General features: G+C 40.7%; 3 protein-coding genes across 3 annotated transcripts; 1 reads left to right on the top strand and 2 right to left on the bottom strand.

The window, feature by feature from the left end:
* Positions 1-549: 549 nt before the first annotated feature.
* ONS95_014832 (uncharacterized protein) lies at positions 550-2,285 on the bottom strand (the record flags this gene model as incomplete). The annotated part of the gene is made up of 2 exons (XM_058508512.1): positions 550-1,417; positions 1,774-2,285. The coding sequence occupies 2 exons, from the start codon at positions 2,283-2,285 to the stop codon at positions 550-552; spliced, it is 1,380 nt and encodes a 459-aa protein (XP_058356199.1).
* A 1,166-nt stretch (positions 2,286-3,451) lies between these two features.
* On the bottom strand, positions 3,452-6,485 carry GLG2 (glycogenin glucosyltransferase; the record flags this gene model as incomplete). The annotated part of the gene is made up of 6 exons (XM_058508511.1): positions 5,739-6,485; positions 5,488-5,678; positions 4,852-5,436; positions 4,520-4,806; positions 3,807-4,470; positions 3,452-3,757 (listed from the first exon to the last, which is right to left on the bottom strand). The coding sequence occupies exons 2-6, from the start codon at positions 5,500-5,502 to the stop codon at positions 3,452-3,454; spliced, it is 1,857 nt and encodes a 618-aa protein (XP_058356198.1). The 5' UTR covers positions 5,503-5,678; positions 5,739-6,485.
* Positions 6,486-19,786: 13,301 nt separating this feature from the next.
* ONS95_014830 (uncharacterized protein) lies at positions 19,787-22,997 on the top strand. The gene is made up of 3 exons (XM_058508510.1): positions 19,787-21,270; positions 21,323-21,526; positions 21,584-22,997. Exons 1-3 carry the CDS (start codon positions 21,033-21,035, stop codon positions 22,414-22,416), a joined length of 1,275 nt encoding a protein of 424 aa, XP_058356197.1. The 5' UTR covers positions 19,787-21,032; the 3' UTR covers positions 22,417-22,997.
* Positions 22,998-23,543: the final 546 nt, after the last annotated feature.

The raw sequence follows: 23,543 nt of genomic DNA, 5'->3' as shown, positions 1-23,543 counted from the left end.
CCCATATCCAGATACAACACAGTGAAGAAACCCGCAACATTTGCATCGATTTGTTCATGTTAAATACTATTTATAAACTTAATGTCATTCATTGTTACAATGATTATTGTCATTGCGCTTGAAGTGATAATCACCGAGCAAGAGAGTAAACCAGCTTGGCATTCTCACAGATGAAGCATTCTAATTGTCTACTTAGAACAGCGGGGCTAAAATGCTATCCAAGGTAGAGCGATGTGAGTTGCAACAGTATCAGGGTATAGATTTGCAGTAAGAATTTTCAGAGGAATGAGAGAAGGGCATTGTCATGACTATATTGGTCTAATTTTCATGGCACAAAGAATTGCCAAAAATTTTACTCTGAATCAGTATACCCTTTTTTTAATGGTGGAAAATCATGCGCTGACTGTGAACTGCAACGATTTTTGTTAAAAGGTCGGTTGGTATACTGAATAACCACCAGCGCCAGGACCCGAAGACTCCCTGTTCATGGCCATCATCATAGGAGTGACGCTTTCCAATTATTCAATGCACCTCCGTTGACAATGTACTTTAGATGTCTTTCTTGTAAGCATGCTCCGGCTTATGGGTTGTCTCATAGTCAACATGGACGTAAGCTCTCTCGACATCGGGCAAGCTCTCTAGCTTGATCTGCAATTCTTCGGCAACATCATGCGTATCTCTCAAAGACGAAGATGCATTCATGACCACGTCGACTTCAGCAATCAGTCTTGGGCCGGAATGGTAGACTCGGACAGTGTCGATTCCTTCGATCGCAGCAGAGTGGGTCAGGCAGACATAGGTAATGAGCTGCTGCGTTTCGACCGAGGCCGTAACTCCAACGAGAAGCATGAACTCGGTGAAAGCGGTGTGAAGCCAGACAGATGTAATGATGCAGGAGAGGATAATGGCCCCCATGGGATCGATCCACCATTTCAGCTTCGATCCACCGACGGAGGTGAGGATACCAAAGCCATTGATGAGAAGATCATTCCGGTGATCTTGCCAGAGAATATTGATCTGAGAGTACTTGTCTTTGAGAGCCCAGCAGTAGAGAAAAAGGCAGAGCTTGGTGAGAAAGGCTGTCGCAACGGCAATGACGGATGGAAGATGAAATTTCTTGACTTCGCCCTGGGGAGGATCGGCAAGCTCGCGGCATGAGAATGCAATGAGGATGAATGATACGGTTGTCATGATAAAGCAGAAAACTATGTTCCCAGTTGTCTCTAAGCGGGCTTTACCAGAGGGAAAACGGTTTGGATCGACACGCTTGACAGCGCGGTTGGTAAGTATCAAGGTGATATTCGACATCGGATCAAATATAGAATCCGCCATAGTCGTAATCAGGGAGAGTGAGCCTGAAGTCACAGCACCATAGAGTTGCAAGCCAGCCAGGACGATATTTGCACCAAAGGACCCGCTATGGAAGATGTCGAGGTCAGCACAACTTTCCACTAACACGACACAGTCGAAAATTTCAGCAGACTACGAGGCAATTGAGCAGCTTCGAGACCAATCGGCTGTATTGCGCGATGCGAAAGCAGTAGGCTGAATATTCAGCAGTATCTGGGCCTCTTTGGATGATTTTTTACAAATCAACCAATTTGATTGAATGTTCTGCATGTTGAAAAGCAGCTAGTTGGCAGCTTGCCATACGAGGTTGAAGTTAAGCGTCTTTCCAGCTGCAACATCATTTGACTTGAATTTGGAGACAGTAGAGCCCCCACGTCTAGAACACAGGCTTGAATGCAAAGGAAACACTACGGCGACACTCACTATACGGCAATTTGCCATTTCAGTCGGTCCTCGCCAGCTTCTTCCCTTGCCTCCGCGCAATGGGCCTCTACAGGCTTGAGCATCCGCTCAATATTCTCATTCTGGCTCTCGTAGAACTTCTGGACCAGCCTTGCCCTTTTGGCATCCCGGTTGAACTTGATAGGCCCGCAGCCATCGCGCTTCCGAGAGGTATTCGCCGCGATAAGCTGCAGCTCGCCTGCATCTTTGAATGCCGAAGACAGCTTGTATGGATCATTCTCGCGGGTGTATCGCGGAGATCTCTGTTCTTCCAGGTCGTTCAATACAGTAGAGGTGTGCCGTGAAATGGGATCGTGTTCTTCGGGGTTGGGAGTGACCGCTTCAAAGGCAGTGCTTGCGCCTGGCTTTGCGAAAGATGTAGATTGTATGGGAGTGTGTGTTCGACTGGTCGCATGCTCCGATCGATTCGGGTGGAGGTGGAATGGATGTGGATGCATGGTAATGCTGCTGGTGAGGTCGGGGTTGTGTGCCATTTTGTTCTGGAGATCCAAGACCTATGTTGAATAAAATACGAACCGAGACAATAAATCAGGAAAGGAAGAGAGATGATGCTCGGGAGATCCTGACCATGCTGAATATGGGGATGAATAAAGGTATGTCAGTGAGCGGGGGAGAAGCGGGGATTGGATAGCAGCGTATGAGAGCCAGAGGCAGGATTAGGTAGCTACGGAGCCAAGTCTGGGGGAGTTGGCATGCGATGCGATCAACACTGACACTCACAAACAAGATCTGGCGGTGAGCTTGAGTCGAGCGACAAATGGCGCAAGTGGAGCCGTGGTGGCTGGGCACGAATGCAAACGCGTCTGGACGGCTTCCTTGTGGCAATGGAGCAGTTTATTCCTTCGACGATGGGACTCAGCCGGTCCCTTTGGACGAGAGTTGAAGATGTCTTTGTGAGGAGAGGAGAGGAGAGGAGAGGTAACGAGAGTAAACAATGAGGTCAGAGATGCGGCTCCACCGGTACGCTACTCGCTTCCATCCCATCCTCGCCATCATCGATTCATCGCATCCTGTCACCCCCGGGCCCGGTCCGAAACGGTGCTCGTCCCTTGTCGTCTCGCAGCTGCTCATTGGCCTCATCCCATGCCATTACGGAGGGCTGGCCCAGCCCCGTCTGATAAATATAAAACATGGATGTAGAAATATACCTAGGTGGATACGGAATGTCGATTTCAGACAGATTTCCGATCCTCTCCTCAATCAGAATTACCCTTCTTGCCTGAAATGTGCATGCGCCATATTACAAACTACAAACGCAGCGTATCTACCAAAACTACCTAGGTTCCTTGGGAGATAAGGAGTTCCCTCGCCGATGCTTGGAGCCAAAGACCGCTCCCTCGTCAATACATGTACTGTTCTCATGCTTCATAGTGCCAAGTATGGCCCTGCTCAACTCTCCTAGTGCCTGATATGTACAGTCGTAGAACAGTAAGTCTCTGTTCCCTCCACCGCATTATTATATAAACCAAAATTTGCACAAATGCGACTGCAATGATATCATACGAAACGGAACGATGCAAAAGCAAATGATGAATGCTCGACAAGAGACGTGTCCCCGCCAGCGATGCCAGAGACCATAAAAGCAGTCATAATGTACATGGTTTTGCCAAAGCGTAGGGCATCAAGCATCAATTGTCAATCACATCTCGCTCTTCTTCGCTCGGTCCTTGAGGGGCTCATTTGACGGAAATGTCTCATCCTTCTCCCACATTGCTCCTGGTCCATGATAACTAGGTTCCTCCACGGCAGTTCTGGGAACATCGTTCAAATCTGTTCTGCCGCTAGGCGGCGCCTGAGCTACATAAGTTGGAGAGACAACCCCTTCTGAACCGTAGGGAAGGGGCCTTAGGGGAATCTCTCGTGCAGGGCTGCCATCTGTTCCTAACTTATGTGCTAGCACGTCTGACTGTCGTCGAGCTAGCTGCTCCAGCTGTACCACCGGATCCTGCCAAAAGTAAGAAAAACACCTCACGTAAAAGGATAGAAAAGAGTACCCAGTCCTCCTGCGAAGGAACTCCCTCCGCGGCTGGTAGTTCACCCTCCTTGTCTCTCTCTTCACCCCAAAAACTAGGTCTCCGAATCGGGGCAGGAGTCACGGGCAGACTAGGCCGTTCAAGCTCTGAAGGGAAGTCTGTGAGCCTCATACTGTGTCTCCTCGCACCCAGACTGGACACCTGTTCTATACCTGAGCCGTACCCCTGAAGTACCTGGATATTACCCTTCCGATTTTTTTGCAGATTTCCAATGTATCGTTCGATCTCGGGGATGTCGTCCCAAGCATTCCCACGCGTGTAAGTCTGCCAAGGATCAGCAGGCGTGAGTGAGATGGTAGGAGTAGTAGGAGTGACTGTGGTAGGAGTATTGTCTCGCTCCTCCACTCCTAGTGCAGATTCTGGATCGCCGCTATCGGGGTGTTCAGTATCCAATGGTACGTTATCGTCAGGAAAAACCCTTGTAGGCTTGGGGGCGTTCATCTCCCATGGGAATATAGGTGCCGGCTTTTGGTACATTGGTGTTTTTGGCACTTCATAGTACATATTCTTTGGAGGATCAGGATAGCGCTCAGGGGCTTTGAACGGAGTCAAGTCGGAAGACATGTCATAGTGTGTCGCTGGGAAATTCGAAGCCTCTGGTTTAGAGTCCGTTGGTGGAGGGGCTCTGGCACTTAATCAGCATCCGTACTGTTCCCTCGATTAGGAACACTGACCTGCTGGCATCCCATGCGGAGTACTGGATCTCATGTTGAGCTTCTGGCTCGTCGCCCTTATCCAGGTCTGTTTCAACTGGCGGAACATAAGCTTCTTCCACTTCTTCCAGAATTTCTGATGTTGTTTCATGCAACGGCCCTCCGGCGGTCGGATGGAATATCTCACTATCAGTTTCATCAGATTGATACTCGCGCCCACTCGAGACTATGGGCACGATTGGAAGGAACTCTCCCTTCGTATGGTATTGCACAATCAACGAAGAACCTCCCGCGCTATTTCGGACGGACTTTTGGAATCAGCTGGGAACTTATGGAGAAATGACAGATCGTACCGATTCTTTGTAGTGTCGGTCATAGACTGACCACCACCTGCCCACCATCTGGTCATAAGGAGTAGAGCCTTTATGCGCTTCCCTTCCCTGGCTCCAAGGCTTTTCCTGGCCAATGAAATGTGCTACACTGATACTCGATTGAAAATGTTGAAATGCTGGTAAATACTGGTAGTGAGCTGAGGGAGTGACATTATAAGTAAAACTCAAGCGATTGAAGTTATTCTTGAAGTGCATGTTCAAGAGGCCTTGGTCTGCACCATCAAACGATATCCCCCGCTCTGCCATGGCGAGTAAAGCATAATAATCACCCATGTTCGGATTCAATACCATCAGACCTGAATTGAAGATGTCAGGCCATCCAATGTCAGGAGCCGCAGAGAAGGCTTGAGGCAAGTCAAACAACTCGTCTGGAGCACGCAGAGCAACCATATCTGAGTCCATATACACAATCCGGCGGAACTGCAATTGCTTCCACAGCGTTATCTTGGTGAAGGTCGAATGTAGATCAGGTCGATTCATGAGGTGCAGATTGGCCGGTGACTGATTGACAACTCGTTCGACAGGAATGATAAAGTCGAATTGTTTCTGCGGGGTGTTAGAGAGTCCTCGAATCTACAATTGCAAAGGTGGACCTACCTGAAGCTGGACCATCGCATCTGCAGAGATTGATTCAGTGGTGACCAGTACGGCCAATTTCTTGGTAGTGCCAGCATCTCGTAAGGAATGCGCCAACACTAGAGCACCTGCATTTGAAGCTCCAGTAAGTAATAGTCTATCGAACTGTGGCAGCCAGTCTTACCTGGAAGGTAGAAGTCGTTCAGAAGCAGCTGTGGCAGAGATTTAGTCAGTATGCGACAGTGGGGGAAAAGAGCGCACGGGCAGCTCACAGTCGCGTATACATCCTCCCCAGCCGAAGCCATTGCCTCTCCTCTGTTACACAGCACGGCGCTGGTTTCCAGGAGATTTGACGCAAGCCAGGAACAGAAATTATTACTGATGAGTAACAGACATTCAGATCGGTGTAGTTGTGGAGGTTGGGAGGAGAGGGTAGGAAGAAGGCGAATTACTAAGATAGACGGAGGGCAGGGAGGGGATGAGAAGGATCGAGAGCTTGACGCCTTCTGAATTGAATACAGTAAGGTGTGTAGGTAGGGAAGAGTACTGTAGAGTGTAGAGGAGGTCGAGTCGGCTAACTTAAACTACCTCTAGCTGCAGGCGCAGGCGCAGGTAGGTGGAGCAGAAACAGCAGGGCAGCAGAACAGAATCAGAATCAGAATCGGAATAGAATAGAACAGAGAACGTCCGTCCGTGTCGTGGGATGTCGTCCTGCGCTGAAGGCAGGGAAACAAGGAAGTGAGATGAGGTGAGGTGAGGTGAGGTGAGGTGAGGTGAGGTGAGGTGAGGTGAGGCTTGTCCGGGAGAAGTCCGGCCGGGCCCAGTGTAAAGGTCCTAAGGTAGGTAGGTAGGGAAAGACGTCAAGGAGAATAGAGGCGAGGCGAGGCGAGGCGAGGCACGAGTACCTTAGAGGCGAAATGAGGCCAAAACCCAGTGACAATACAGCGCTTCACCAAGTGGATAGTTGCACGGCTGTCTAGGTACAGTAGAGATTAGAGATGTGCTGTTTTATTTTGTTGACTTTAAGAGCTTGAACCTGAAGGAAGACAGCATTTGGCAGTGCAAGTAGAAGGAGAAGCACAAGCACAAGCACAAGCACGAGCACGTTATGATTAAGGTATACCTTACCCGTCTTGGTCGGCATGAAGACCCTCGACGGTTCATGATCCTGTTCATGTTCATGTTCATGTTCATGTTCATGTTCGAAGATGCAACCCCGCCCCCCTGCTCTGCGGGGGCGGACATGCCCTGAAATGCCCTGGTGACCTCACGGAGCTCAAATATACCCGTAATCATGGACCTGGCCGTTGCATCCACTGCACGGATGACGCAGTACAGTGCTGCAAGCGGAGCGCTAGAGCGCCGGAGCCGGAGCCGGAGCCGGAGCCGGAGGCCAATTATTGGAACTGCGACCGCAAGAAGCTCTTTGGCGCTTATCCTACAGTAAATTACAGTACTCCGTACAGTACTGAACTGGCAGACCTACCTAACTTACCTATCAGGAGCAGGTCGAGGACCAGGTCCAGGTCCATATCACGCATGGATACCAGCCCAACCTCCCAGCCCTCGCCTCCTCGCTTCTCTTTACCCCGCACCCTGCCATCAAGCTGTCTTGAGGTGTCGACTGCATACATTATGCACATCGTCCAAAGGTTCGTGTAGATTATCTGTTCAGTACTGTCTGTAATTTACGTTACATTGCCTTGGATGGCATTCGACTCGCTCAATTCAATCTTCCCTCTTATGCCTACCTAGGTAGGTAGTTAGTTCCCTTTGACCCACCTGTGGAAAGGTCATCTCACACCAGATCAAAGTGTGTATTGCCACAAACCATGCTATTGTCGTCCTTTTCTGCAACATGATCTTTGCCCACCTTAAGCAACGATGCCGTCGCCCGCCAATACCGACTCAATTTCATGCAGCTGCTTTTTGAGCAACATGAGGACGTTCCGTGCTCTTGGCTTCCAAGGTTATTATCACGGCTGCTACAGTACGTCTTGGGGCTCGTCCCTGACCGGTTCTACAAGCAGCTCTCCAAACTCCTTTCGGATGAACCCGGCGAGCCTCTGATTTCACCAAGAGGAACGACGAACTGACCCCCTGAGTAACAGTGCTCCTGTTCAGCTACCGAGAATCTGTGAACGAGCAATAGTCTCATATTAGCGACCATTCGGATCCTGAATTCCCGTGTGTCAATACTCCAAGGCTTTGTGAGGATTCATTTCTACCGCGACATGTCACTCTTGTACTGCGTATATTGCGTCGAATACGAACTTGTATTAGCGGCCCCGACCTGCCGGGGTTCATTCCCAAAATCGATGTGCTCTGCTCACCTGCAGGTCCGGACGACAGCACTTCATCGAACATGATGAATCTGATTACAACAGAGGTTGTGCTTGCGGACCTCTCAGACTACCAGCTAGAGATCCAGGCCTTGTCTCCGCTCTCAAGGCGAAGCCGTAACTCCTGCAGAAGAGAATCGATGTCTCCCAGCAAAGCAATGGGAATCTCTGACACAACCAAATATTGTTACCCGTTTTGCATGAGCAGTGTTCATTAAATGACCCTGTTTCAAACCAATCAAAGGTACATGGACTGTTATATCGAGTACATCTGCTTCTAGGGCTTTGTTCCTATCTCATGGCCGTATTTGCAAACTAGGAGCGACTTCGCTGTTCCTGCGGCTTCCCGCATTATCAAGCTTGGTTTATACCCAGGCAACATGACTGGTTGTCGTTCTGGAAAGACAGCCCATTCGAAGTTTCCAAGAGACCGGCAGAGGCGCACATGTTCTAAAATTTGTCATTTCCAAGCTTTTTGTTCATGTGGCCCTCTTGGATGCCGTGGGAGCTGCGTCCTCTAAGGGCTCCTAGCCCTTGACTATTTGATTGGCCACGAAAAATGCTCGACGCAGCTTCTTATAAACTGTAGCTACCCTTCCTTATGATTCTCCTCATCGGTATAGGGACGCGTCTTTGGCCTTGGTAAGAGACGTGCAGTTCCAGCTACAGTTGCCCACTCATCCACCGGATCAAGCATTTCGAAACAAACGATTGGATAATACAGTAGCCAGCTATGCTACTGAGATCGAGATATGAATAGCCGCCGCATGGAGGCGGTCGAGCGAGCGGAAGAGGAAGAAAAGGGCTAGAGCTTGAGAAGAGAGGAAGTTGAGGCGAAGCGGGTGGTGGCAGTGAGGGGCGGTGGCAGTGGAGCGCAGAGATGAGAACAAATGGAAGAGATTTCGAGGAGCGAGCAAGCAGCCAAAGCCGGCTGTAGTTCTTGGAAAGACTCATGGAGAACCTGCCAGTCCAAAATGATTCAAAGAGCACCGAAAACTTTGGACTGTGGACCGCAATAATTTGGACGATGATAACTGAGGATGGAAGCAGCGAATGATCTCCGACTTAAGGACTCTAATGAATACACTGCAGACGAAGCCACATCTGTAGTCTGATAGACATGCAAACATATCGGCGGATTTTCAAGTTAGACTGGCAGAGCTATTCATCCCGGTCATTACCCACCAAGGGCAGGCCCTTCGACTGTCTCTGCCGATCCTGCAGCTGGAGCAATGGTGGAGGCATTTAATTTTGTCAGCAATAGTCAGGGCTCTCAAGCTGTTTCGTTCTCCTGTAATATTGACACTAATCTACTGCATCGATACCTCGTCACCAACTCTGCTGTCAGCAAGGATTGCGCAAAAATAATTATTGTTCTCTCAAAAGCAATCCACTGATTACTTGCGCGGGAGAACAGCCCATGCCTCAGCGATGGTCTTTTTGGATTATTGGACCCGCACCGACAGAAGCTCAGTCACCTTCCATTACACTGGACTGGCATGTATGGCCACATCGACTTTCCCAGTGCAACTAGCGTTCTTTGGGACAAACATCGACATGAAAAAGCAGATAATTTGGAGACCAAGGTCATCTCAACAGAGGAAGAAGGTCTCAACAAACGTACCAAAAACCTGCCTTCGATAGAGTTGGGCATGTTCCTTTCACCAATGATCGAGCACAGCCCCGCGTCGATGCTTGCTTCCGTCTCCTGTGGCATGACATATCTGGAGGGTTGAAGGTATTAGAGTTAGATATTCCTAGTATAGTTTCGGAATATATAACTCTTAGTGTTTTACAAGCTATAAGGTAAATTCCGATGTTTTAGAAGCTAGGAAACCTTATAAGGAAAATTCCGGTGTTTTAGAAGCTAAGGTAAATTCCGGTGTTTTAGAAACTAGAAAGTTTCCTTCCTGTTTCGGGAATTTACCGGTTTTATAAGCTAGAGCTTTTTGAAACCTTCCGGTTTTAGAAGTAATAAGAGCTAGCTTAATACTATACTGAATTAGGAAATAGGGCGTAGATATATAGAGCTAGAAATCCCCCTGAAGTAATAGAATTATTATATACTCTAAATATCTCTACTTTTCAGGTTATAAGACTATAATAGTCCGGTATTTACTCGCTATAAATACAGAAAGCTACAGTTAATCTCTGATAATTAAGAGGTAGGTGTATTATATAGATAGGAAGATAGTTACTAAGTATTAGAATACTATTTAAAGTTAAGCACGAAGCTCTTATCTAATAGCAGATATACTAGTCTTATATAGAACCTTCGTTCGCCTTAGATTCCTTAGGATACTAGATCCTTAGATCTTTAGATCCGTTTTCCTATAAGGGGATCCAGGGATCTAGGGATCTATCACGTGACTTATTATTTACTATAATCTAGGTAACTATTACTACTAAAGCGTAAGTATATAGTAGTACTACTCGTTTATCTTATATTATTTCCTAGCTAGTACTACCCTATCGATAGTACTACTCCCTCGTTAGTACTAATGCCCCTATAGTACTACTGATAATTTTATTATTATATAGATACTAACTGAACTATAGCGCTAAGGGGTTTATAATACTATCCCCCTCTTAGCTTAGCGTGGTCCTTATACTTAAGTATAACCTTAAGAAATATCGATAGTTACTAATAACTATCTTCCTTATCTATTATATCTAGTGTTATAAAGAAATCAAGTATTACCTAGATAAAGAAAAAATAGAGTATTTAGCTCGCGCTTTATATTAAGCGTGCTATATAACTTATAAAGCTTTATTCCTTCTGCTATAGCTTTTCTTATACCTACTTCTTAGATTTATCTATTTCAAAACGATACTCTAAGTGTATTTACTTAAAGCGTTATAATTATAATACCTTAGGGTATATTAAAAGGTTTACTCCTAAATAACTTATATATCAGTTTAAAATAGGAAAAACCGTGACTCCTACTCGCCCTCTAACGCCTCCCTCTAAGCCTATTAAGGATAATCCTACTTCTTAGTTCCCTGCCTTTAAACCTAACGCTTACCTAGCGTCTTTCTTCAAGGGCCTAGCCCCTAACCTTAAGTTCCCTTCCTTCTAAGTAAACCTGGATTTCTTTAATAGAATCCTTATAGAAGCTTAGGGCAGCGGAGGTTAGATTTAAGTTCCTAAGTGTTTTCTAATTATAAGTACCTTTTCTATTTAATTAGATATTTTAGTTTACTATAGAAATACTAATAGTCGAGAATAGCCTCTACTTTATATTCAGTGTTTAGATTAATCAGTTATATTTTAGTAATAAGAGCTAGTAGTACTCCTAGCGGTACTAGTTTAAGGAGAGATATATAGAATACTAAGTAGATATTTATTATTTTTAGTAGAGCTAGTTAATAATTAACTAGTCCCTTAACTTTAGTAATCCTAAATAGTCCTAGCTTCTTATAATCTAATTTATAACTTAGTCGCTTAGTTATAATATTCCTTCTAAGTAAGTAGACTTTATCCCTCTCCTTAAGTATTAGTCCTATATTACGCTTTCTATTATAGTAGATCACAGATCTCTACGTGATAAAGAGAATATCAGCTAATAATTTTTTATAGAGCTACTTAAGCTTATCTACCTATAGTATAGCCTCCTACACGGTCCCCTAACTAGTTATTAGTGGATTATATACTATAGGATTATACTTATAATTTGTATAGAACGGTAATACTCTAATAGTCTCTTAATCCGCGCTATTATATATAAACTAGGCAAGTGGAAGTAACTATACCTAGTTGTCCTATTTATAGTTTATATAATACCGAAGATAAGTCTCTATTATCTAGTTAATTCGTTCTATCTATATATTAGTCTACAAGTGAAATACAGTTAATATTTTCTATTTTATCCCTAAGAGCGTGATAAGAGTTTTCTAGAACTTTAAAGTAAAGAGCTTATTTTTATCTAAGATAATCTTATCTAGTATTCTATAGCTTATGAAGATTATCCTAAGAAATACCTACGCTATTATAGGCGCGTTCTATATCTTAAGTACTAGTACTATATATATATACTTCATGAACTTATCTGTTATTATATAGATTAAATCGTATATAATTCCTATAATTAGGTCTTTCAAGAGTAGTAGCTTAACTATGAAATCTAAAGCGATTAATTTCTATAGGCGAAGTGGTATTATTAATAACTTCATGAGTTTATATAGAGTATAATATATAGCTTTATTCCGGATATATATATCACACGATATTACTATATCTTTAACTACCTTCCTTATACCTAGGAAGTAGTATTCCCTGGATAGCCTAGATAGTATCTTAGCTACCCCCTAGTATCTATAAGTAAGCAGCTTATACTAGTGCGTAACGAATTTTATCTTATCCCTAGTAAGTATATAGATTCGTCCCTAGAATAAGAGAGTTCCTTCTAAGGAGAAAGAGAACTCTTCACTTAGTTAGTATCGTTATTCAGCTATAACTAGGTTATTAGCGTAGCTTTTCCAGATTTTCTCTACGACTAGCTATCCTATCGTAGCTAGCTATCGGCTATTAATAACTAATAAATCGTTATCTTTCCGTAGTATAGTGTAGGATTTATAGGTTTTATTTACAAGATACTCTAGTTTCCGGCTTAGAGCGTTAGCTCAAGTATTTTCTGTTTCTTTAATATAAGAAATTTAAAGCTTAATAGTAGAGAGTATTTCGTACTAACGAACCTACTATTAGTTTAGTTTCTTAGTAGTTATAAAGTAAATGAGATTCTTATAGTCTATTAGGATCTGTACCTTATAAGCGGCGCTTTTAAGGTAGACTTTCTATTCGCGTACTATATTTATAATTACTAGTAACTCCTTATTATATATATTATAGTTAAGTTCTACTAGTGATAGTTTCTGCGAATAATAAGCGACTAGTTGTTATCTTCTGTCCTTACCTAGCTAGCTAAGCATAGCTCTAATAGTATAGTCTAAAGAATCTATCTCTATACGTATTTCTTTATTAGGGGTAAAGGAAGTAAGTACTAGTTCTATAATAAAAGCTACTTTAAGTACCTTAAACGCCTTTTATACGCTATCAGATTAATAGAATTCCTTATCCTTATAGGTTAACTCTGTAAGTAGCCCGGCGATTTTCAAGTAGTCTTTAATAAATCACTTATAGAAGTTAGTAAACCTAAGGAATAATTATACTTCCTTAATATTTATAGGCTCTATCTACTCGATAATTACTTTAATCTTTTTAGGATCTATAGCTAATCCTATAGTAGTAACTATATAGCTTAGGAAAATAACCTTATCTATATAGAAGTTACACTTCTTTAGTTTAAGTAATAAGTAGGCGCCCTTTAGCCTTTAGAGAATAGCTATAATATCCTTTATATATTACTCCTCTAATTTAAAGTAGACTAGTATATCGTCTAAATAGCATATATATATTACATCTAAGTAAGGCTATAAAACATTATTAATTAAACGCTGAAATATAGCTAGTGCGTTAGTTAAGCCGAAGAGTATAACTATATACTTATAATAACTAAAACAAGTGCGAAATACTATCTTTTCTTCTTCTCCTTTAACTATCCTAACAAGGTTATATACTTCTTATAAGTTAAGCTAAGTGAAAATCTTAGCTCTAATGAGTCTATCTTATAGCTCCTTAGCTAATAGTAGTATATAATAATCTTTCTTTATAGTATTATTTAATCGATAGTAGTCGATATATATTTATTATCCTCTGTTTTTCTTCTCTGCGAATAAGATATTACTCCCCTATAGAGATTTAGACTCTTAGATAAATCCTTTCACTAGGTTTTTATTAATATATTACTTAATTATTATTAAGTTTATCACGGAATATTCCTTAAGTAGTTAGAATATTAGTTTAGTACCTAGTTCTAACTTAATCTGATAATTATAATCCTAATGTTTTAATAAGGCCTTAATACCTTATTCCTCCTTAAATAGTACTATAAACTTCTTATATACTAATAGTATATCCTTTATTAGTAAACCCTTATCTTAGTATCCGAGCTCTTCCTTAAAAGTAGTACTAACTTCTCGAATACTTACTACTTCTATTCCTAGTAGATAATAGTAGTCTTAGTAATAACTAAACTTAAGTTTTCCTATCTGCTAATTGATAATAGGATTATACTTTTCTATCTATAATAACCCTAAGATAATATTATACTTTCTAATCCTAATAATATTAAATTAGATTATTTTAGAATATCCGGTAATACTTATATAAACTAGGGCAGTCTAGACCTTAATTAGTCTATTAGAGGCAACTTTACTATCCGCTAGTACTAGATAATATCCCTTATCTTTTACTTCAGTTAATAAGTAATACTTAAGTATAATAGTAAGAGATATAAAGTTCCCTTATACCTTAGAGTCTACTATTACCTAAAGCTTAACTCCTTTAATTTTAACTTCTAACGTGAGATATTTATCTCTAATAGCAGTAAGTTACTATATATAGAAATATTCCTAATATACACTATAATCAAGGATACTTTCCTATACTCTTCAATTACTATAGCTTAAGCTAACCTTATATATAAGCCCTATTCCGAGTTCAGTGTATATTACTAGGTTATATATCTTATAATAGTATCGGCTATTATTATTAATATAGACCTATATCTTATAATATCAGCTTTCTGCTATAATCTCCTACTCCTCGCCTACCTCCAGTAGCACGCTAGCGTTAAGAATAGCGGTATTCTAGAGTAATAAGTGCTATATGAAGGTTATTAGTCCTTCCTAGCTTCCGGCTATCCTCTATCTAATCCGCTTATAGTCCTAGTAGACTACTTTATACTTTACTTCTTACGGTAGATCCCCTAAGCTAATAAGACCTAGCTCTTAATAAGTAACCCCGGTGGCTATATTAGTCTAGTAGCGAGTATTACAGCTAACCTAATACAAGCTTTCTTCCTTTTAAGTAACTTCCTAAATTTCACCTACTTTTAGTCCTAAGAGTTCAGGTTAAGGTAGCCCTAGTTCCGGAGTCTACTCTAGCTCCTAGGCTTCTTCCTCGCTATTACTTAGTATTAGCTTTATATCGTCGTCTAGTCTAGAGCTGTTATTACCTTAATATATATAGTTCTCAGGGGGCGTACTAACAACGGTCTACTCGAGCTAATCTATAATACCTACGGAATCTCACTTACTATCGTTAAAATCACTTAACTAAGTATAGATATGATTCTCCTCGAGCTCGTTTATAGTTATATATTAATATATCGCGGCGAGTTATTATATTAGTTTATTATAAGAGCTATATCCTATTACATTAGTATATTTCTTATCTATCTACAACTTCTTTTATTAATAAGAGCTAGCCATATAACTAGGGAGGCTATATTTAAAGTATAGCTTCTTTTCTTATCACTTACTCATAACTTTCTTAGATAACCCGCTATTATATAGCTTTCCTTAATAACTTAGCTTCTAAAACGTTATATTAAGTTCTATTTCCTAAGGGTAGAATAGTTTCTTATTATTACCTCCTTTTCCTTAGTATATATATATTCCAGAGCGGTATTAGCCTTTCCTCTTAAGTGCCCTCTTATAGTTTTAGTTATTAATCTTAATAGTTATTTCAATAAGTTCTTATAAGTTAGTAAGCGTGTCTAATCTTACTATCTTATCTTTTACTCTATCCTTTAACCCCTTATAGTACTATACCCGAAGAGCGTTATTATTCCAGCTAATCTGATTCGTAAATTACTAGAAGGCGGTAGTATATATAATTACTAACCTAACCTGCTTTAAGTTCTAGATATTCCGTTCAGTAGTATAGTTCTAATTAATATCGCTAAAGATATAATTAATCTTATACTTAAAACCTTCAAAAGTTATAAAGATCTTCTAGGATTCCTTAGTTATTACTATAGAGACTCTCCTATCCTTAGTTTAGTTCTAAATATAATCTAAGAGGAAGGTCTTAATCTAGTTAAAAGTAGATCCCTAGAGAAAAGATAAAGCTTAAAGGACTTTATTAGTCTCTATAGCGAACTAGTAACTATTAAAGCCTATATAGAGCTTAACCTACGTAAGATATACTCTAAGCTTAGATCAGTCTTTATTATAAAGATCCAGGGTAGTGATCTTAGGTATATTCTTTAGGTCGAAGACCTTAGTAGAAGTCGAGTAGTTATTCGATAATTCTTTAATAGAGGATATATTATCTTCGTGAGTTAGTACTTCTAATAAGAAGGTACTTAAAGTGTAATAGTCCGGTATTTACTCGCTATAAATACAGAAAGCTATAGTTAATCTCTAATAATTAAGAGGTAGGTATATTATATAGATAGGAAGATAGTTACTAAGTATTAAAATACTATTTAAAGTTAAGCACGAAGCTCTTATCTAATAGTAGATATATTAGTCTTATATAGAACCTTTATTCGCCTTAGATCCCTTAGGATACTAGATCCTTAGATCCTTAGATCTGTTTTCCTATAAGAGGATCCAGGGATCCAGGGATCTATCACGTGACTTATTATCTACTATAATCTAAGTAATTATTACTACTAAAGCGTGAGTATATAGTAGTACTATTCGTTTATCTTATATTATTCCCTAGCTAGTATTACCCTATCGATAGTACTACTCCCTTATTAGTACTAATACCCTTATAGTACTACTAATGATTTTATTATTATATAGGTGCTAACTGAACTGTAGCGCTAAGGGGTTCGTAATAAAGACTCTGATAGCAACTTCTTCTATTTTACCTTGAATCAACTAATCAGGAGCTTCTATTTTACCTTAATTACACTCTCTCGCTTAGAGTATCACTTATATTCTTTGTTTTTGAATTCTACCGACTAGTTCGAGTTGAATTCTACTTGTTAATACCTTTTATCCTTAATCCTTAAAATACCTCTTAATTCTTTTTATACCTATAAATACACCTTTCTCTCTATATTTATTAGTTGATCTGATAAGTAAGGTATATATAACCCCTGATATCTGATACTTATAAAAATAACTTAATATACTAGAAATAAACGACTTTTTAAAGTCTTTATATAACACTTCAAAGTTTCTTAAGAACTATAAGGTATTTTACTCTCAAACTTTTAATAACTAGACTTTGAAAAACAAATAACTAATAATAAAAAAACTTAAGGAAATTCAGTTAATAAAAACCCGATATATTCGCTGATATCTCCTTTAATACCTCTGATACCCCTAAGCGACTTGTTAGCTCGCTTAAGCTCGCTTAAATCAACACTTCAAACGTTTCCAGATAAATAAAAGGTATTTTCCCTTGAAACTTAGTATAAATACTCTTTATATACCTTATAACTAATAAGTAAAAATTTAGACTTTTTAGATAAATAAATACCCTTATAGTTCCAAAGTTAAGTTAATAACCTTCTAAATACTCGTTGAAAAATAAACTAACATACTATAAAGATGTCTACCGAGAAAATCACTATAGCTAAGCTTAGCGGCTCGGCTAATTACCCTATTTAGGCTCTTCGTATGCAAGCTTTCCTTACTAAGGAAGCTTTAAACGCTATTACAGCGACTAATAAAGTAAGTGAAGATACAAATAATAAAGCTCTCTCTAATATCCAATTACTTATAGAGGATGGCCCCCTTTTGTAAATATAATATATTAAGCGAGCTAATAAGGCTTAGGAATCTCTTAAGAACCTATATTCCTTAAAAGGGTTTAGTTCTGAGTTCCTAATATACTAAGAGTTCTTTAATACTCACCTATTAAAGTATAACTCTATGGAGAAGTACTTAAATAAGGTAAAACAGCTAAGCGATCAGCTAAAAGCTAAGAACCTTAAGTTGCCTAAATAGGTAATAATCGCTTAGGTGCTTAATAACTTAAGCGAGAGCTATGAAGGCCTAGTAGCTAATATAACTTAGTCTTTACGGACTAATAGTAACTCTTATAACTTAGAATCCTTATTCTCTAATTTATTAGATAAATTAAAACGTTAGGAATTAAATGGAGCTAATACTGATCAGGTACTTATAACTGGAAGTGGCTATAAAAGGAAAAAACCCTATAAAATTACAAAAGGTGCTAATAAGAAGTATTACACTAATTGTAAACAATATAGCTATATAACCTTAAATTATACTTTTCTTTTCCCCGAGAAAGCTCCGAAGGGGTAGAAGAAGCCGGGGGAGGATAAATCAGGTGATAAACCTCTTATTACAGAGAAAACTGCACGTGATCAAAGAGATGAAAATATAGATATCTTATATAGTACTTCAAGTGCTATTAACTTCTCTGACTTTAATTTAGATCTTATAGAGGATATTCAGGTATTTATAACTATACCTCTTGAAAATACTAATAAAAACACTAATATAAATAATATAGGCTCTAACTTAAATTTTGTAAATAGTCACGGGATTGGAAAAATAAGTGTATATAGTTAAAATTAAATATTTGCACTTGATACTACTGCTACTAAACATATATATTATAATTTATAGTATTTTAGTATCTTTAAAAAATGTAATAACTTAGTAAATTAAGGGAACGCTAAACAAATAACAGTTAAAGGATATAGAGATATCCTTATAAAATTAAGTATAAATAATAAAATATATAAACTATAAGACTGTCTTTATATGCCTGAACTAGGAATTAATTTAATAAGTTAAAGTCAACTAAATAAACAATATTATAGTATATTTAATAATTCATATATATATATTAAAAATAATAAAACAAATAAACTAATAATAAAAGGATTAAAAGTAAATGGCTTATATATATTAGATATAGTACTGTATATAAATAATATACTAATAATAACTGAGAATAAGAGTATAAATAAAATGGATTTACATATAAAACTAGGCTATATAAGCCTAATATACTTAGATAAAATAATTACTTAAATATATGGATATACTAATATTATATCAAATAATATAATAAATAATTAAATTATAAACTGTGAAATCTGTTTATAAAGTAAATTCATAAATAAAATTAATAAAATTATTAGTAATAAAAGCTTTAATTTACTTGAAAAAGTAGCTAGTGACTTATGTGGTCCTATTACACTTATAACATATGATAATAATAGATATATTATAATATTCTTAGATTTCTATAGTAAATACTTAGAAATAAAACTTTTACGTAATAAATATAATGCTTTATAAGCTTTTATAGAATATAAAGCTAAAAATGAAATTAATAATAATAATAAGCGTATAAGTATATTTGTAATTGATAACGGAGGGGAATATATTAATAATAAGTTTAAAGAATATTTAATAAAACATGGTATAACTCACCAATTAGCACCTGCTTATACAAAAGAACTAAATAGTGCTATAGAGCGTATAAATAGAACTATACTTAATAAAGTAAGATGTTTACTAGTGTATACGAATTTACCTAATATATTCTGGGGGGAAGCAGCTATTACAGCTACTTTTTTATATAATAGAACCCCTCACTTAGCAATTAACTATAAAACACTATATGAACTAAGATTTAATAAAAAACCTAATATCGACTATATTAAAACCTTTGGCTCTATATGCTTTTATAAAGTTAAAAAGAATTATATTATAAAACTAGAACCAAAAGCAAATAAAGCTATATTAATCGGATTTAATTATCCTATATATAAAGTATATGATATTATAGATAAAAAGACACTATGGGTTAGAGATATAAAAATACTAGATAATCGATTTATAAAAAAATCTAAAGCTAATACCTCCGAGTCATATATAGAAATAAATCTAAATAATAATAATAATAATAATAATAATAATAATAATATTCTGCGTGTCGGTGATTCTGCATCAGGAAACCGGGATTTCCTGAACAGGGAATCTCTCGCTTAAAGGCCTGGCTGCTCTAGTGCTCATGCTGCTCTGAGACGACCGGATCGAGTGGTCTCGACCCCTGTTAGCTCCCCTTGAGACCCCACCTCGTGTATAAATCCAGTGCTGTTTCCAACTTCAACTTCTCTCGTCCCTCACCAAGTTCTAATGCGCTGGCCACATGTCGCCCTGGCCATCAGACCTTCGCGACCATCCCATGGCTCACGAGCCAGCCCTAACACCTGCACCACGCCTCCAATTCCCTCACCAGACCAGGCCTGCGCTCTGATTTGCTGGTCCCCATTCGAAGTGCCCCTCAATGTGCTCTCGCTGGCGTCACTGTCAAGAATCTGCCTTGAACTGACTCTACTCTACTACCCCAGATCGTTTCGGAGCTGCCGACGCTCTGCCACGCGTACACTCCTGCGGCAGTGCTTCCCATTCACCGAGAATAGATCTACGGTCGATGATTGCAAGCCACTTTTCGTCAGCACAGCATTCTTCCCGGTCATCGCCTCCTCCTTTTACTGAATCACCTGAGTATCTGGTGTCCGCCAGATCCTACGAAGGTTTCGCTCTTTGTCAGGATTCAAGAGTTCTGTGAGAAGGAAGAGGAGGGCTCAAGGCAGGCTACACTTTTCCGTACAGCAACCTCATACGAACGGAAAAATCCAAGCTCAGGTGGAAGCGCGGCGACACCGGGGGATGGAGCAGTCAGAGCGAGGCTGGCCAAGTCAGCTACGCATATGATTACCCATCAGATTTTGGGGACGCCTGGTCCGGAAAACCCTCGATTTCCGTACTCGGCAAACAATCCCTGATTTGGAGACTCACAGTACTGAACTTACGTGTCGGCATCTGGGCATGGCACGGGTGACGCATTAGCCAGCTGGAATGGTCCAGGGGGAAGCTGTCTGAACCAGCTTCGAGTGGGTCGCGCCGGAGCAAACGCGCTTTCTTGCCAGCTAAGATGATCCAGGGGATGTTCAAGGGGTCTCTGATGCCCAGTTGTCCCTCTGCGCTACACAGCATGACGTCTCATGGCCCGCTTGGGCGGCCCTCAGATGCTTTGTAGTTCGTATGAAAGACGCTAGACACTAATGTCCTGATACGAAGCAGATTCTCGAAATGGTCTTCCTGTTGACCTATCGGTATTTCTAGCCCTCCCACCGATCGAGACATGGATTCAAGTCGCGAACACGCAGGAGTGGGGCATTACCATGAAAAGGATGGCACTGAGGTAGTGGAGCAGCAAAGAAGGAGGGCAGATGTAGCTTATAGAGTAGGTCCTGAGAGTCCGCAATTTAAAAGGTGTACAGATCCCCCCAATGCGCCTCTTCATGGTCTGTCCATTTTGCAATCTTCATTCAGTAATCGGATTGATCTCGGAAGTACTCTATCCTAAACATGGTTGCCTTTGCTTTTGTTCATTACGAACCAAAACCATCGAATAGTGGCGTTCGGAAACCATCCTCCAAACGCGGCCAGGAATTGGCGATTGACTCGAGCAGCGTACCAGTCGAAGCACTCCCGGCGTTGAAAGGAGCTGCAGGCGAGGATAAATGGTGTCAGAAGGTTGTTGGAGATTGGGTGGCCACAATCCAAGGTGCACAGACTTGTACGGAAGATGTACTTGGAACTGAAGGTATGTCAAATTATCTCACTCTAGCTACTATATTCGTCTGACCCTATAAAAGCCTTGATAGCAGAGAGGGATGGGTTCGGGAACGAGATCGATTACAAATTTCCATCTTCGTCACAGTTACTGTCTTCAACAAACTACAAGCTTGAATCGGCAGAAGAGCGACCGGCTGTGGAGGGCACTGTAGGGCAAGGTAATAATCAAGATCTAGATGCTATTCTTCTTGGATCTCGTGTATCTCGAGCTGCTGATGCCCACAGTAAGCGAGCTGAGGTCCCTGTGTGAATACGCAAAACATGTGCTCACGAGTTTGCAGATGACACAATAATATCACATTCCGATAAAGAGTCGGAAGAGGATAACAATCTCGATCCCGGACATGCTCGTTGCATTGGGGAAGGGGGACAACCAGGCTGTGATACCTGTGATATGGAATACCCACCCAACATCTCCATTCGTGCGACCTACGAGGATGGGGATGGTGGTATCGGCAACGATAAAAGTATGTCTCACCAGACTATGAAACGACAGAGGTCCAACTCTCCTCCCTCCACCTCCACCCCAGTTGACTCTATCACGTCGATACTTCCTCGTGATGAAGATGAGGAAGGCAGCAGGGAACTCGTCAGCAATTCTAGCAAGTCAAGACCCATCGGGATCTGCTCTAAACGGCGGAAGGTTTCCACTCCGCAAGGCCATTGGAAAGTCTCTCGTGGCAGCCCATCGCCGTCATATCCGCCGGTGTCAGACGATAACCAGGATAGTGAAGCGGATCACGGGACGTTCAGCATTCCTCTCGACGCCAGACATACGAGCTCTTCCAGAAGCACCCCCGCTTTAGAAGCCACTTCCCTAGCAGAAGTCGAAGTCTGCCCAATGCTTACCGATGTCGACCCGGACTGGGACGTCCGTGAGATTATTGGTAAAGAGGACCTTGATGGCGTTTCGTATTACTTGGTGGATTGGCACCCAACATTACTTCCTGTGCACTCGCTGGGTCATGCAAAGGAGTTGGTGGATGAATTCGAGGCCCGTATTCGAGCACAACGTGGGTTCACGCGAGGCGGCCTAGGATCGATTACTAGACAGAAAGCTGGTGTGAAAGGTACAGGGAAGAAAGCTCGAGGTCGGCCCCGGAAGCGTACGTAGCAGAGAAGGATCGTTCCGCACATCTTTGGCAGGTGGGTGTCTCAGTAAATGCAATTGATTTAGTTAAAACCCTTTAATCATTTAACAAATCTCATATCTGTTTGCTTCAGATACAGCCGCGAAGTGCTGTCCCTGGTCGCAGTTGATAGGTCTGGCAACTTGACGGAGGTCCTTAAGGTAGTAGATAGATGTTCTACTCGGTGTGAGAGAGATAGTGCGTTCTGGGATATCACTCTGTTCAATTAAGAGCCAACCCTTCCTGGGCGACCAGGGACAACACTTAAATGCTGTACTCCCATACTTGTACCTGATTGGAGGACTGGAGACGCGCCCTTTCTCGCAAATCTCCGCCTTCAATTGAACCCCAGCAAAAAGTGCATCGAAAAATAAATTCCTGAGCTCGGATGAGAACTGTTGACAGCATATGTTCCTTTTTCGCGCTACCTGTGCATTCCAACTTCACGTATCAAATCCAGCGTTCAGCTTTTCGAGCCTTCTTGCGAGAAGGCTGCGACAGCCATGTTCCAGCCTTCCAACCACCATTCCGCCACACTTTAACACCAGAACAGCGTTGTTGAAGCACTAGTTAAACAGGAAAAATTTATATGCAAAATTTGTGTCAGAGAAGAATTTTAAACTTCAAATACTTAACTTACAATAGCACTTAATATGAAATGATAAAACTCATGACATTATTTGAAAAATCTAGACCAAAGTAAGGCCTAAGTTTTTGTTTTTAGCTTATTTCATCAATTAATGATAATTATACTAGGCATTCAAAGTTGTGAGTTCTAGTCTAAAAGGGGTGACGGAATGTAGGGTTGACGATATGGTGGGATGAGACATTAGACGCTAGCTCGGTGGCATCTGGTTCTGGTTCTGGACTGGAATGCTGGATGATACATGACGCTAGCATTACGATTAGTGAGAACCATTGTCTTTCGTTAAATTAGATGAGATGAGGAGGGGAGGGGAGCTTCTGACAAGAGCTTGAAATAGTCTTCTTGCTGCAGCTGAACCAAGGCTTCCATGTTTTGCCACTATTGATTGACCTGTCACATTACACTTCCTCAATGTGTCAAATTAGTTGAAGACTGGTTTAGCAGAAATCACAACTTAGTAGGTGT

Source organism: Cadophora gregata (assembly GCF_030347475.1).
Source record: "Cadophora gregata isolate MNR1 chromosome Unknown scaffold_9, whole genome shotgun sequence".
Taxonomy (NCBI): domain Eukaryota; kingdom Fungi; phylum Ascomycota; class Leotiomycetes; order Helotiales; family Ploettnerulaceae; genus Cadophora; species Cadophora gregata.
This window is presented reverse-complemented; position numbering and strand designations above follow the sequence as displayed.